A 14,004-nucleotide genomic window follows, 5' to 3' on the forward strand; every position below is an offset into this window, starting at 1 on the left:
CATCTTAAGAGACTAGCAAGTCTTGGAAGACATCAGATGGCTCGAAAATGCTATAGAATATATGTCCTTGAAATTTGAGGACCCGGTATCGAATTATTCCTTACTTATAATAATATATTAAAGTCCCTGTCACATCCCCGGGTTAGAAATTTGCTAAATAATATCGTTACTGTGTACTTTGAAATTAACGTATCGGCCAAAATTTTACCATTCATAAACAATTAAATACAATTCTTCAATTGCTTTTCGTCTGCACTGTCGCATACTCGAAAGTAGTTCGAGCTATGTATCAAATAGCGTACCATTGCGCCCCCAGGCCCCTTCCGGCGAGGCCTCGCATTTGAAAAGCACCGTGCCCCTACATTATAAAACAAATTTCTCCGCCGCGTCTGTCTGTCTTAATGCGATATGATTAAAATTTAATTCTATGAAATTTGGTAAGGATATAGTTGTAAGACCCTGTGAAGGAGATAAATTTTCTATCCCGGGAAAATATATAGCAGGATATTTGTCCTGGAAAACCTTTTTACACGGGTGAAGCCATGGGCAAAAGGCTTTTCTATTATACATAAAAAGTGCAATATTGTAAAACGTCGGAAACAAGAGAACAATTATCTGATAGCTGATACAACTAGTAACTTAATTCTTAAAAAAAAATGATCTTAATTTGGAATCAACGCGAGAAAATACAACTGAATACATCAAAAGCCGTATAAAATAAACATACCAATTCAAAACGCATTTGGAACATCAAAACCGACGTGCAACCATACAGTGTTGGTTATAAATGAACCCGAAGGAATTCAGGGAGCAAATGCTATAAGGAACGGATAACAGGCTAATAGCGATTATTAATCATGGTGCGTGAGTCAGAGATAACATGGGTAATGGAATGGTGTTCGACAGAACTTTAGGTTGAGTGTGTGTTGTGAAGATACTGTGTGTAGTTTTGAAATTCTTGGTGGGTTTCTGGTATTTTTCAGTAGACCAAAAATATGCCTTAATTTTCAAAAGGATTCCAAAAATAACCATCACTTCAACTAAAAGTGGTGTGGCGATAACCTATTTGGGAATGGAACGGGCTGCCACGATGTCAGCAGTTCAAATCGCAAGGGCACACACCTCTGACATTTCTAAAATTATATGTGTATTCTTTGTGAATTATCGCTTGCTTTAACGGTGAAGGAAAACATCGTGAGGAAACCCGCATTCCTAAATAATATCTCTATGGAATTTTTTAGTGTGTGAAGTCTACCAATTAGCACTAAGCCCTCTCAGTGGTAGAGGCTAATGCCTAGTACAGTGGGATAGTATATAATAAAGGGCTGATATTATTATTCAATTATAATGAGTTGCAAGTGATTTATCCTTTGTGTGTCAGTAGGATGCCCTAAATTTTTAAATAGCCCATCTTGAAATAAAGACAAATCTCAGTAACACATGTTTCGTTGTTTATACGTTTTATGAAAACAAAATGTAAAATTAAATTTCTGACTACAATGTGACAGCATATGAGTAATGATAAAAATTTACACTTTCTGGTGTATTTTTCACGGAAACTGATATCCTTTTTTGTAATGTGTTATAATTAAGGAAATTAAGAGTGACAACTTAGAAATTACCTATTACCGTTTTATGGTATATATTTTATATTAACAATTTTATAGTCCCATTATAGACTATAAAAATCCAATTATGTGGGTTGTCACTCTTTTATCCAATGTTGAATTATTATTATCGATTAATACAAAAGTATTCGTGTGTTTAACATTCCATCGCTTTTCCTTTGGATCCCGGACAGCACTGGAAATATCTCAAGGTCTGTAGTCTTCGGTTGTTTATGCTTTTATTTTGAGTTGCGTAGTATTTTTGTTACTTGCCATAAGGTCAAAAATTCTTCTGAAATTTTAATCGTTGTCATGAAAGTAGTCATTCTTTTGTTTCACACTCAATTATCGAATTTATCGATTATTTTTTTATTGAATATCTTTTGAGCCTTGCCTACATTCCTTTTCAATGGTATATATCATAGATATATTTCTAAAAAGTCGCGTTATATCTCAGATTTATCAGTTGACTTCCTTTGATTTATTTCTCTTCGTATTTTTGCTCAGTCTATAGTTTATGCGTCTGAGTAACAGTTATTATCTATGTTGATTGTCAACCTTTCTGAAAGTCATGAGAAAGCTCAGACGTCCCGTACGAAAATTTTACTTCAGCAAAGAGCAATATCAATATTCGTCGCGACATATTTGAATTACCTTAATAGAATTACAATCAACTGAAATACATCGCTATTGACTCCCAATGCTTTTAAAAGGCTCTTATAGAATCAATTTGATGTATTGAATACAAATCATCAATCATTGTTACTGCAAACGCACTTTCGGTTTCAACAATTGTCGTCTCGCCTTGCATGGTTATTGCATTATTATTTCGATAGTTTCATTGTTAGTTTTATTTTCCTGCTTTTGAGTTTTTGTTGTGACATCTGTTTTAATGAGATAAGATTATGTAGATAACGTTTCTTAATTAAGTTGACATTTTTCATTTTTATTTGCATTTGGATTTTTAGATTGATAACGTTCGTTATTTTTAATTGATATACGAATTTCCATTTTTTCACATTCAATTTAATCAAATGTTGATTATGATTCATCGTTTATTTCTAGTCCTGATTTACTTACTCAAATTTTGTTTTGATCGACAATTGAATACCATCAGTGATTTGTGTAGTCTACCATTCCCTTTAACAAATTCATCCAAATTGCATGACTTAGTTCCGTAGTGGCTTTCTCTACAATATATTTGGTTTTGATACTATCGTGTGGTCCAGGTGTTAAAGTATTTATGTCCAATGCTGCTCGGACAGACGTACACGCGTCTGCACGTTTGCGAGATCATCAACAACCAGCCGTGTTGTCCGCCACAACAAGTAAGTGTCGTTGTTTGTTGACTGTTGAGAATGCTTCGTAGGATTTTGTTTGCCATTTGCACCGATTTAGGCTGACCATGATGTGATAGATTTTGATCTTGTAGAGTTGTTACAGAGCAATCTATGTTATTTTAATTTTACTTTATTTAACTAAAGGCTATAAATAAAAAACATACTACGCATCTTTTGACAATAGCTAGAACTATGTCGGAATGTTTTATCAAAGATAAACTTAATAACTCTAAAGCAATTCGTGGAAACAGGGATTAGTTGTCCTTTTTTATTACTTATACCTCTTATGTATAAGTGAAAATGATAACCCGGATGATTTAGTTAATTTATATTATAGTTGCTACACCTTCTACCGGATTTTGATCTATCCTATGAGATGGCTAAGGCTAAGTTTACACTTTAAGGCTTCAAACATTCTGAAATCTCTAGTGTAAACTAATCGGTGTATTTGCTTTAACTCGTTGTTTGTACTTTAGTTTTAATAATTCGTATTTATTTTTGATTCATAACATTTAGCAGTTGTTTTTAGATGTCGTGCCTCACATTAATGCATGGTTGTTTGTTGTTTTTATTTTGGTTTCATTAACATCACACTTCGTTTACATTGGAAAATACGATTTCACTGAACGATTGAGTGATCGTGTGACGTCAATATCAGAATTACAATTGGCAGTTTACCTCATCCTGGCATAGTTTTGCTGTTGGTAGGATATATTTTATATCCGCCCGTATAACGACCACCGTACACAAAGTCTTAAAACAGACCGACATGATTGTATCTACTGCCGAGGAGTAATCATCTCTCAGTCGACATTCTATTGGACCCCTCTCCACTTACCATCAGGTGCTGTGGGGTCACTTTGCCGTGTATAAAAAAATGGTTTAAAACCATATTCTAGACTTCGGTTGTCATCAGCCAGGTGGACCATCAGCTCCTACGCTTTAGAGAGATATGTAATCATGGACAGCTAGAATCTTCAGTGGATCAGGACATATTATCTGAAGTCCTGAATTAAGCCATAACATTAGACTCTTTGTTTTCGTTAACCTCACTGGATTCTAGTTTCGAACACATTGTTGTTTCGCTTCGACTAATTCGTTTTAGTTGCATTTTAGTTTACTGTTGTTAGTTTGTTATATTCATTTTGTTGATTTAGTGTTTTTGTGAGTTTTTGCACGCGTTTCAGATTGCCCTTTTTATTTTCTACACCAGAAACTAAAATACGGATCCAATCAATCAAATTAAGTATGGGATACCAATCGGAGAGAAGCGTCATCGAATTTGTATTCTGTATTCATTTTGAAGGAAAAGAAAGAATGGAAGAAAGAACATTTTATTTTTCGAACGGACAAAAACAAGATTATATATTTTATAAAAATATATTATATTGTTCCAACAATGGGAACCCTGATTCAGCTCGTAACTGCAGTACAGCGTAACCAATACCGCATTGCTGATTTTAGACGAGAGACCGAGGTGACACACGATCACGATTTTGTGAGGGATATGATGTTGATTTTGAATGACAAGGTTGGCATAAACTATTAGATACAAAGAGCATTACAAGCAAAACCAACGGCAATTTCTCACACTGTTCATAATTCCTAAGTGAAGAGTAATGAAGAAAACTAAAGTTAAAAACGACGGGTTTCCAACGATCTCTATTTTAAATTATATCTTATGCTTCGGTACTAATGTTGTTTATTGTGCGCAGGTGAATCGTCACGTAAACGATCTGTTCGAGGACCTGCGCGATGGACTCAACCTCATTTCGCTGCTGGAGGTGCTTTCTGGCGAACACCTCGTGAGTATTCATTAACATTATAACAGTTTACAGATATAGAACAATCTAGTATTATACTGGGTCATTTTGACATTGCGTTACTAAATGAAACCACATGCTTATCTACTTTATGTATTATTTTTTTTTCTTTGTGTTTTTTTTTTCTTTTTATACTTTTTTTTGTTAAAAATAGTAACGCAATGACAAAATGACCCTGCATATTAATAAAATTTTTAACAATTTAAAGCAACAGAACATCGTAAAACCTTTTTTTTTGGAATCGCACATCGATTATTGATATGACTGCATCGCACATTGAATATTGACTGCAATTTTTTTTATAATGATTTCTTATGTTTACGCGAATGTTAGACATTGAAAGTAAAAGTATTTACCGCGAAAAATCCGTTTAATACTTTTATTTTCAATGCTTTTTTTTTGCGGGCATAGCATCGTGATCCCGCGGTACCTGATGGTAGGTGGAGTGGGGTCCAGATAGAACTAAAACATTTATTACAAACTAGTTTTGCTCGCGGCTTCTCCCGCGGGAAGCAGTTTTCCGGTTTAAAAGTCCCGCTATATTTTTCTCAGGATAGAAAGTAGCCTATAACCTTCTCAGGGTCTTAAACTATCTTCATACCAAATTTAATAAAAATCCGTTTGTACATTTTGAGAAAATCTATAACATACAGAGAAACATAAAAGTAACTTTGTTTTATAATATTATGTATAGGTATAGGTAAGCGTAATTTCCATTGTTTACATTACTTTTATTGTAAAAATATAAATATGATTTCATGGAACCCAATAATTATATTTCGATAATGTAATGAACCTCATTTCGTATCGCTGTGTTTTCCCATCGTATAAATTATTTGTAATCATTAGTTAGTAAATGGAAAAAATAAACCTATTCCTTATCAATTAAAGTATAGTTTCGCACGTAAACAAAAATTATGTTTAACCCATAAAGTAAATAATTTGTAGTTTTAAATTAAAAATTAATCTTATTCCTTATCGATTAAAGTATAGTTTCGCACGAAAAATAAAATTCGGCTTGACCGTTGAACTTAAGTAGATCCAGTAAGTAAATAATTTGTATGTAAACAGATGTATTAGTGTGAGTTATATTACCTTCTTATCAAATGACATTTGTGAAATTTCTTATTTAGGTTCTTATAATATTTCCTTATTTTCGAAATAGGCAAAATCTTTGAGAAATATATTTATTAGTTAAGATATCTTTGACGGTATTATCATTCTCATTGCTTCAATCTCAGTCAAAAATGTAAACTGCCGTGGTCTTAGGAGCGAGTTCCAAGCCCGATAATGAAAAAAGAAACTAAAGTACACTTTGAAATAAAACTATTGGAAGACTGCAGCCTTCATGGTCACATGGGGTTGGACGTACGAAACGTCGGGAGGAAATTATAATATACCAAACCGCGAGAAATTCCGTAAAATAGTTTTATTTAAACGTCTAACATTCGTGTAAACATAAGAAATACTTTAAAGTACATTTTATTTAGTAGATATTTAATTTGTATTCTTATATAGCTTAAAAAATCAACTCAACTCTGATATCCGGGGACACAAACTATATGTGAACCATGTAGTTACACCTCTGCCTACCCTTATTATATTTATTTATTGAACACTTTGTACATAATATAATCTTAATGCTAAGAGCATAAGTGCAATATTAACATATCTTTATCATTTTTAATTCAATAGCATAATACAAAGCATATCAAACTCCGGAACTCACAATCAACATCTCACGAGGCCACCAAGCCATTACACGATTTATTGTTATTATTTAATAGTAAATGAATCAAGTCACGCGTTGGTTATACGACAATTATTTAGATTAACGATGTTTGTGCAAACTAATACATACTAATGTTAATTAACGTTATGATGTATTTAGCGTTGATAAATGTATTAGCTGGCACGTGCTTCGTTTAAACAACTTGTTAATCCATACTATACTAATATGTAAACATGCAGAGTTTGTTTGAATGCGCTAAACTCGGGAAATGCTGAACCGATTTTGATTTTTTTTCACTAATACGAAGCTACGTTTCTCCTGAGTGATATTGGCTATTTTTTATCTTGGGAATATATTTATGCCGGAATAACTATTACGCGGGTATGCATGTTTACCATGAGATTAGATGAGCTGCAGACCAAAGCTAAACAAAGTCCCCGCCGCATCTGTCTATCCGTTTAAACGTGATAAACTCAAAAACTATCCAACGGATTTCGATGATATTTGGTATGAAGATAGTTTGAGACCCTGGGAAAGATATAGGCTACTTTCTATCCCGGGAAAATGTATATGAAAATTCTCACGCGAGTGAAGCCGCGAGCAATAGTTAGTGCTTAACACATCACGCAATTATCTCCGAAGGGGTATGCATAGAAGCAACCAAGGTACTCACTTATCACCAAGTGTGTTCCGTCCCATGATGTGATAGGGGGCGAGCCCAACACCATACTGGCCTTTTTACTTATCGTTACTTAATAGGTACACTTTCCAAAGTTCGCGCAACTTTTAGAATGCAAAGCTATCCATCATAACGCGTATAGTAATCGGAGCAGGGTGTGTAGGGGATATGCCTCGCCCACACCGGTAACTGATAGCCGGTTTAATGACGGCTTAACGTTTGGCAATCTTTTAGCGGGTTAAGTGAATTTGATCGGGTTGATTATTGATGTGGGTTTGATTCTTGGATCACTCGGGACATAATTGAAAAGTAATTAGGTTATAGTAAGTGGTAACGTTTTTGAAAAATTTGGTATCAAAGTACTATCGTTCATATAGGTCCGTATGATTAGTCAGACTTTATACATCCATATTTTGTCCTTATCTTTAAAGAGGAGAAGAAAAAGGACACCGAAAGAAAAAACCTTGTTATATGTATTTAAGAATGTAACTCACACAAAAGTCCATTGTGTTTGTATAAAGCCTTTGCTAGGCTAACAAACGTAGTGTCAAAAAAAAAAGGAAGACTTTACTTCTTTAGCCATTACTCATAAGAATGCTTCATATTTAATGTATTTACCGTTCGTTCCAGCCGCGCGAAAGAGGTCGTATGCGTTTCCACATGCTGCAGAACGTTCAGATGGCCCTCGACTTCCTCCGCTACAAGAAGATCAAGTTGGTGAACATACGCGCCGAGGACATTGTCGACGGGAACCCTAAGCTGACACTCGGCCTTATATGGACCATCATTCTGCACTTCCAGGTTAGTGGCTGTTTGGTTTTCGTTCCTTTGTCGAGATGTTTTTTTTTTATTACAGGATTATCAATGCATTCGAAATTTAAAATGTTTTGGTTTCGTAGGATTATTCATCGATTCGAAATTTAAAAATAGTTTTCGTCTATATGGGAATACGAACGCGTTCGAAATTTAAAGTATTTTTACTAAAGATCATGAGCGTATTTAAAATTTTCTAAAGTTTAGGAACGTTAAACTGTTGCAACAGTGAAAGCATTCGATGTTTTTGATACCATTCGAATAAATCGAATAATTTAAGTGCAAACGAAAGTGTTGGAAATATTTGTAGGTATTTAAATAATCGTTAATGAGGTAATCGTTGTCGAACGTTTTTTCCAAGGTGATCTCATTACGATATCGACGCGATATTTGTTTTATTCCAACATAATTCGAAGTATACTGTATAAATATTTGCGAAAACAAAACGCAATCTTCATTATCCTATACTATGCTGTCTAAAAAAATCTATTGTACATAAATTGGTCTGTATTCCGGATTCCGCGGACCTTGGCCCGTATAAGTGGACATAATTTCGTTTGTAATCCAATTATAGATGGCATGGCGCAACTCCACGCGGTCACGACTCCGTGACGGGCACGATACAGATCTCTCTAGTGTTTGAGCGTTATTCTAGACTTTCGATTTTTAAATTATGAATTTGGCTGTAATGGGTGTTCGAGGAATATGCTATTATTTTTGGCGGTTTTTTTATTTTGAATTTTGTTAAAAGTAATATCATATTTAGTTTACCAAATACATAGTATCGTTTACTTATCGTTGAATATAATTCTTTATTAGTTAATTATTAATGCATATTTGTATTAGACTAGAAATATATCATGGGACAGATATGTACACAACTAGTACTAAAGCCTCTTAAATAAAAAAAAATGACATACATAGGTATTACTTATAAAAGAACCTAAATATTTTACCACTACATTCATGTCTAAATATTACCCAAAAGGACCGTAATCCAAACAGCCTTGTAGACCAATGAAAGCAAACATTCAGCCTCTGTATTAGAATTCCGCGGGGTGTCTAGAACGCGTCTAGAATCACGAGTGGTGTTTGGCGCCATGCCCCATGGACACAGTTTTATACTTCGCATGGAATATTAGACGTTGTTGGCGACGGGGTATGGTTGGAATTTGGTAGATTCGAGGGGGGGGGGGGGGTCATTAAAATGTAATCTTAACATTAAAAAAATATTTTGTGTATAAGCTGTTCCTCTGACTAAGAGTTGAAGTCGTGTGGCTTTCTATGTATGTAAATTTTTTCGGCTTTGCAGTCCGTTGTACTGCGTAAGAGAGAAGGCTTGTGCCTAGCAGTTGGGCATTGTATTTCTGATTGATATTTATTCAACAATTATCTTACTTTTGCTAAGCCATCATATTATTAAGTAATTTAAAATGACTTTACGTAATAACAAATAGTATTCAGATCAAGGATAAAACGCGCAAAAATTAAAACCGCATTAGAATTGCAAAATCCATTGAAATTATTTTGATTCCTACGAATTCTTGCGATCGCTAATGTATTTCCCACACATGTCGGTACTAATCACCTTCTAAAGTATTGGAAAAATAATTACCTCACCGCCGTTGTCCGGTGTTAACTCATCTGTGTAAATGCGGTGAGTATTTACTTTGAAACGCGATATTTCGCGTTATGTTGTCATAAATGTTGTTACAGACTTAGATGTGAGGATTAAAATTATTCAATTAAAAATACAACATTTTTTATATTATGTAATTATTTAAATGCGTGCATTTTTAATATTTTATTTTTATTAAAAAATTATACTATAGAAAAGGTAATTATAATTAAACAATTTCATTTTGCGAATTTATTAAATATTTTTTATATGTTTGAACGTTAAGAACAGATATATTCCAAAACCGGATAATCCAAAAACGAAGAGTCAATAATCATAATCCAGCGAGGTATTTGCCCAAAGTTCAGTTTCACATCTATAAAACATGTTTTAAAGTGTTTGCCAAACATGAAATTAAGATCATTCAAACATTGATGTTTGGTGGACACACAGCTGTGATCAAGCATGGCGAACACATACTTACCGGATTAAATGACAGAATGTGTCGTGGAAGCGAATTCTGGCACGATTCAATATTTAGCCAATATGCCATGGAAACACCCTGTAGCTTTCCTTTGAAGGATTTCGAGACGAAATATTTTAATTCAATATGGTTCCAAGGTAGGAGCCGTCACCTAAATTGCCTACACCAGATAAACACGCCAAAAATCCCAAACATTTGGGCGAAATATGGAGGTTTCCCCGGACACCTCGGAAAAAATATTTTTTGCAACAAAAATAAAAACAATGCTATAATTTTTATTCATTTATACATGCGGGTTATTAAAATGAATTTTTAAATAAGATTTATTTAATTTTATCGGTTTACTATATAAAAAAGTGAATTTCCCCTAACAACAAAACGGGTTACACTCGGCCACTTTTTAGAAGCCCCTGCCGGACGGTCCCCGGACGCCCTTCAAACTAGGACAAATCTGGGGAATTCAGGACGGATCGCAGCCCTATTCGAAGGTATATAATATAAAATTGATCAAACCCTTTAACTACGTAGAGGCCCTAGTGCCACCCTTAGCCAAGCTTTACATATCCAATTTCTTGTTTGATGGTAATTTTCGCGAACATCAAAATATTACCTATGTTCACTTATCAACATTCTGGACTATGATACTTACATTTATAAGGGCTTTGTAACTTCACTGCTAAGTTAAATAAATTGGCTTTTAAACTAGGAAATTTGAATACATTCGAAATGAGAACTTGTTTATTAAGTTCTTAAGTTCATTTTTGAATGCACTCGAAATGAGTTCATTTTGGCATTATTTGCTAAAGGCTAGCTAATAAAATAAGCATGTCGTGTGAGGTCGTATGTAGCCTGTATCAGACGAGTACACGCCGTGACATACTATTTGTGCATTCTGAACGTTATGCGTTACATAATAAAGTTGTAGCGACATGAAGGTTTTAAATTGGCAGGGCAAAGCTTCTCTTTTGTAGTAGTAGTGGAGTATGTAGGCAGGAGTCGATTCTTTGTTTGGGTATTTTAGATTTAATAAATAATAATATGAATCAGTTACGTCATGTTATTTAGAAATTGACTACTCATTTTTTTCAAAATAATTTGTTTTGTTTTTACTACCGAAGGTGCGAAGGGTTAACAGCCGAATGATCACGAAGCGGGCTCCGAGTCTTCAAGAGTTCAACATCTGTTAAATGGTTTCGCTTCGTTCGTTCGTTCGATCATTCGCGTAGTGCTGAAAAATTATACGATATTTAAATTTTTCATATCTATAAATAAAAGAAGAATGGATTGATAGCTATTGGATAATTGTTTCACATAATAGAACGGAAATATGAACTAAAACTAAATTTGTTACACTATACATATCTGCCTACGCCTTAGGGCTACAGATTATTTATACAAACGCACAAAAAAAATATTCGACTATGACTACACCCTGCTAATTTTTAAAGGTGTTAATGAATCGATGACGATGTTTATGCTATGCGAAAAATAAATGACGCATTTTTGTTGCCTACATTTAATGTTTGAGATTTTTTGTAACTTCTCAACCTTGGTACGGCCTTAGCAATGATTAATACATTTGTGGCCGATGTGGTTTACGCATGTTTAGCCCTGATGGATATTAAAAAAGGTTTTTATTAATAAGTAAATAGAATATATTTTTAATTGACAAGGAAAATGTATGTTTGTAAGTCCGTTTAGGTAGTGTATGGGTAGTTCGAAATTTAAAAAACAAATCACTGAGTAATACTGGCATTAATTTTATTTTATAGTTTTAATTGTATTATCCGAAATCTCGTAGGTCATGACTCTAAAGATATTCCAAGTATGAACTTCAAGACAAATTTACGACCGTTTTTAAACTCAAAAACATCGCCTGTCTCTTAAAATGATAACAGACAAGGGAACGGAACCACAGGAAAAAGCTAGTGAATTATATGTCAATCATACGTAATCAACATAACAGAGCGCCTAAATACACATTTATGTTATTTAAATACATAACTTGAAACATGTTTTTTATGGCATTTGATATGAAGGCTGTACAAAATATTATTTTTTATCAAATCCTGTTTAGAATTATGTCAGCATTGATGTTATGTCATTCATCTAATCAATAACACTGATTGTATGTTTATTTATTGGATAGGTTAAGCCGTTTTAGATTTGTAATTACGAATAACCAAGGATAGTTCGTATATATGGTTAATAGATCAGATCTGCAAAAAAAAACAGTCGGATAGCCTTGTTGGGTGTGGAACGGACTACCGAGATGAATATCCGCAGGTTCAAAATCCAAGTAACTCGATAATAAAGGATAACTTTGGCAGTAACAAAAAATAAAATTGTAAAATATACACCATATTAAAATTCCGATTAATTAGAATTGTGAGTTCGTAGATTCGCGGGTGGGTATTGCGTCGTTAACTGTTACTGTATTCTATTTAGCCTCATAAAAGAGAACTTATATCAGTGAAATATTTTTAAAAATAACAATTCATAATTTTCATTAATAATGTAGGGATATGCACCAGAAGCCGCGGCTAAATGTAAGTGAAAATATCCAAACCACTGCAACGTTAAAACTTATTACATCAGGACGAGCCTTTAAAAGTCAGCAACAACTTTATAAAGACCAACCGAACCTAAAATGTCAAACCTATTGCATAAACCGATCATAGTCTATCCATCTTTGTCGCACTCGGTGTGCAATTATCATCCTTGTCGTCCATCCCTCTCGCACTTAAGAAGCGCGTCGAAGCAGCGTGAAGTTTTTAAAAATCGAAAGTGTACGAATGTTTTCGGCCAGCAATGGTATGAAAGTGCATAATTTATATCGAGTGCATTTTTCCATTTCTAAGAACGCTTTGTAGTGGAGGTTTAATTTGATAATTATAGGGGATTGCGTTTTTTTTTAAATAGTAACTATATTTTTTTTATTATATTACGATTTGTGAACTATTTTTTTAATTGTAATATAGTATTTTACGTTTATATTGAAATGAAATTCAATTTAATTTATTATTTAGTTACTTGATTTATATGTCAAAATGTATAAGACATATTTCTGGTTTAAAAATGAAAAGAAATTATAAGTTAGCAGCTCCGGTTATATTCAGTTCACGGCTAGTTCAATTCTCGTTCATATTATTGAGATTAAATGTAAGCTCAATTCTTTGTATTGGGATTAAGAAACCGACATTCTCAGTAGACCTAGGGTCGTGACACGATCTTTAGCAGAGCTCGAGAATAGGGTTGTCAATCAAATCTTTAAGAAAAATATAATATTTATTTCCATTCATAATTGTGTTATTAAAAAGTGGTACTTTGGGTGGTACGTCTCTAGTATTTTGGAAGCTTAATAGTCTTAAAACGTTAATATTTAGTTCCAATCCCTGAAAGACCTTAACGAGAATGAAGATGCTAACGATATTCAAAAATAGAACGCTGTTCGGTTTTCAAATTTGTTTTATAATTTTCCCTCTGACAATATTATTTGTTTTTCTAAAAAGTGACAACCCTACTCGAGAGTCACCACGTGATCACACCAGCATGAATCACCGGTGATGCAACTCGTTCGTTGAGCGTACGATAATCACATTTCACTTTCGCTTTGTAATATAAAAATGTACTAGATTTTTTTAGTGCCCTTAATATTTTCTTTAGTTTTAAAATGGGTAGATATAAAATATTCTTACGTAAGTTCCAAAAGAAGATTTTGTTATGAAATAATAAATACAGCATTTGCAAGCAGCCAAGAACTGTGAATAAAAAATGGTACGGAAGGTCCCGAAGCTTCTGTGTCCAGAAATAATAATTTTAGTAGCACTGAATATTCAGTTGACAATGTGTAGCTATTGACTTTCGTATAAAGATTGTTTTCTTACTTTGATTTGGCAAAATTATTG

At 33.7% G+C, this 14,004-nt stretch overlaps 1 protein-coding gene across 2 annotated transcripts in view; it reads left to right on the forward strand.

The window, feature by feature from the left end:
- LOC115452387 (dystonin) overlaps positions 1 to 14,004 on the forward strand; it is a 245,921-nt gene that overhangs the window by 43,785 nt on the left and 188,132 nt on the right. For both annotated transcript variants that reach the window (XM_037440549.1, XM_037440503.1), the window contains exons 4-5: positions 4,663 to 4,752; positions 7,812 to 7,982. In XM_037440549.1, coding sequence (XP_037296446.1) covers positions 4,663 to 4,752; positions 7,812 to 7,982 — 261 coding nt within the window. The remainder of the gene's footprint in view (positions 1 to 4,662; positions 4,753 to 7,811; positions 7,983 to 14,004) is intronic.

The sequence above is a fragment of the Manduca sexta genome, chromosome 4 (assembly GCF_014839805.1).
Source record: "Manduca sexta isolate Smith_Timp_Sample1 chromosome 4, JHU_Msex_v1.0, whole genome shotgun sequence".
Lineage (NCBI taxonomy): Eukaryota > Metazoa > Arthropoda > Insecta > Lepidoptera > Sphingidae > Manduca > Manduca sexta.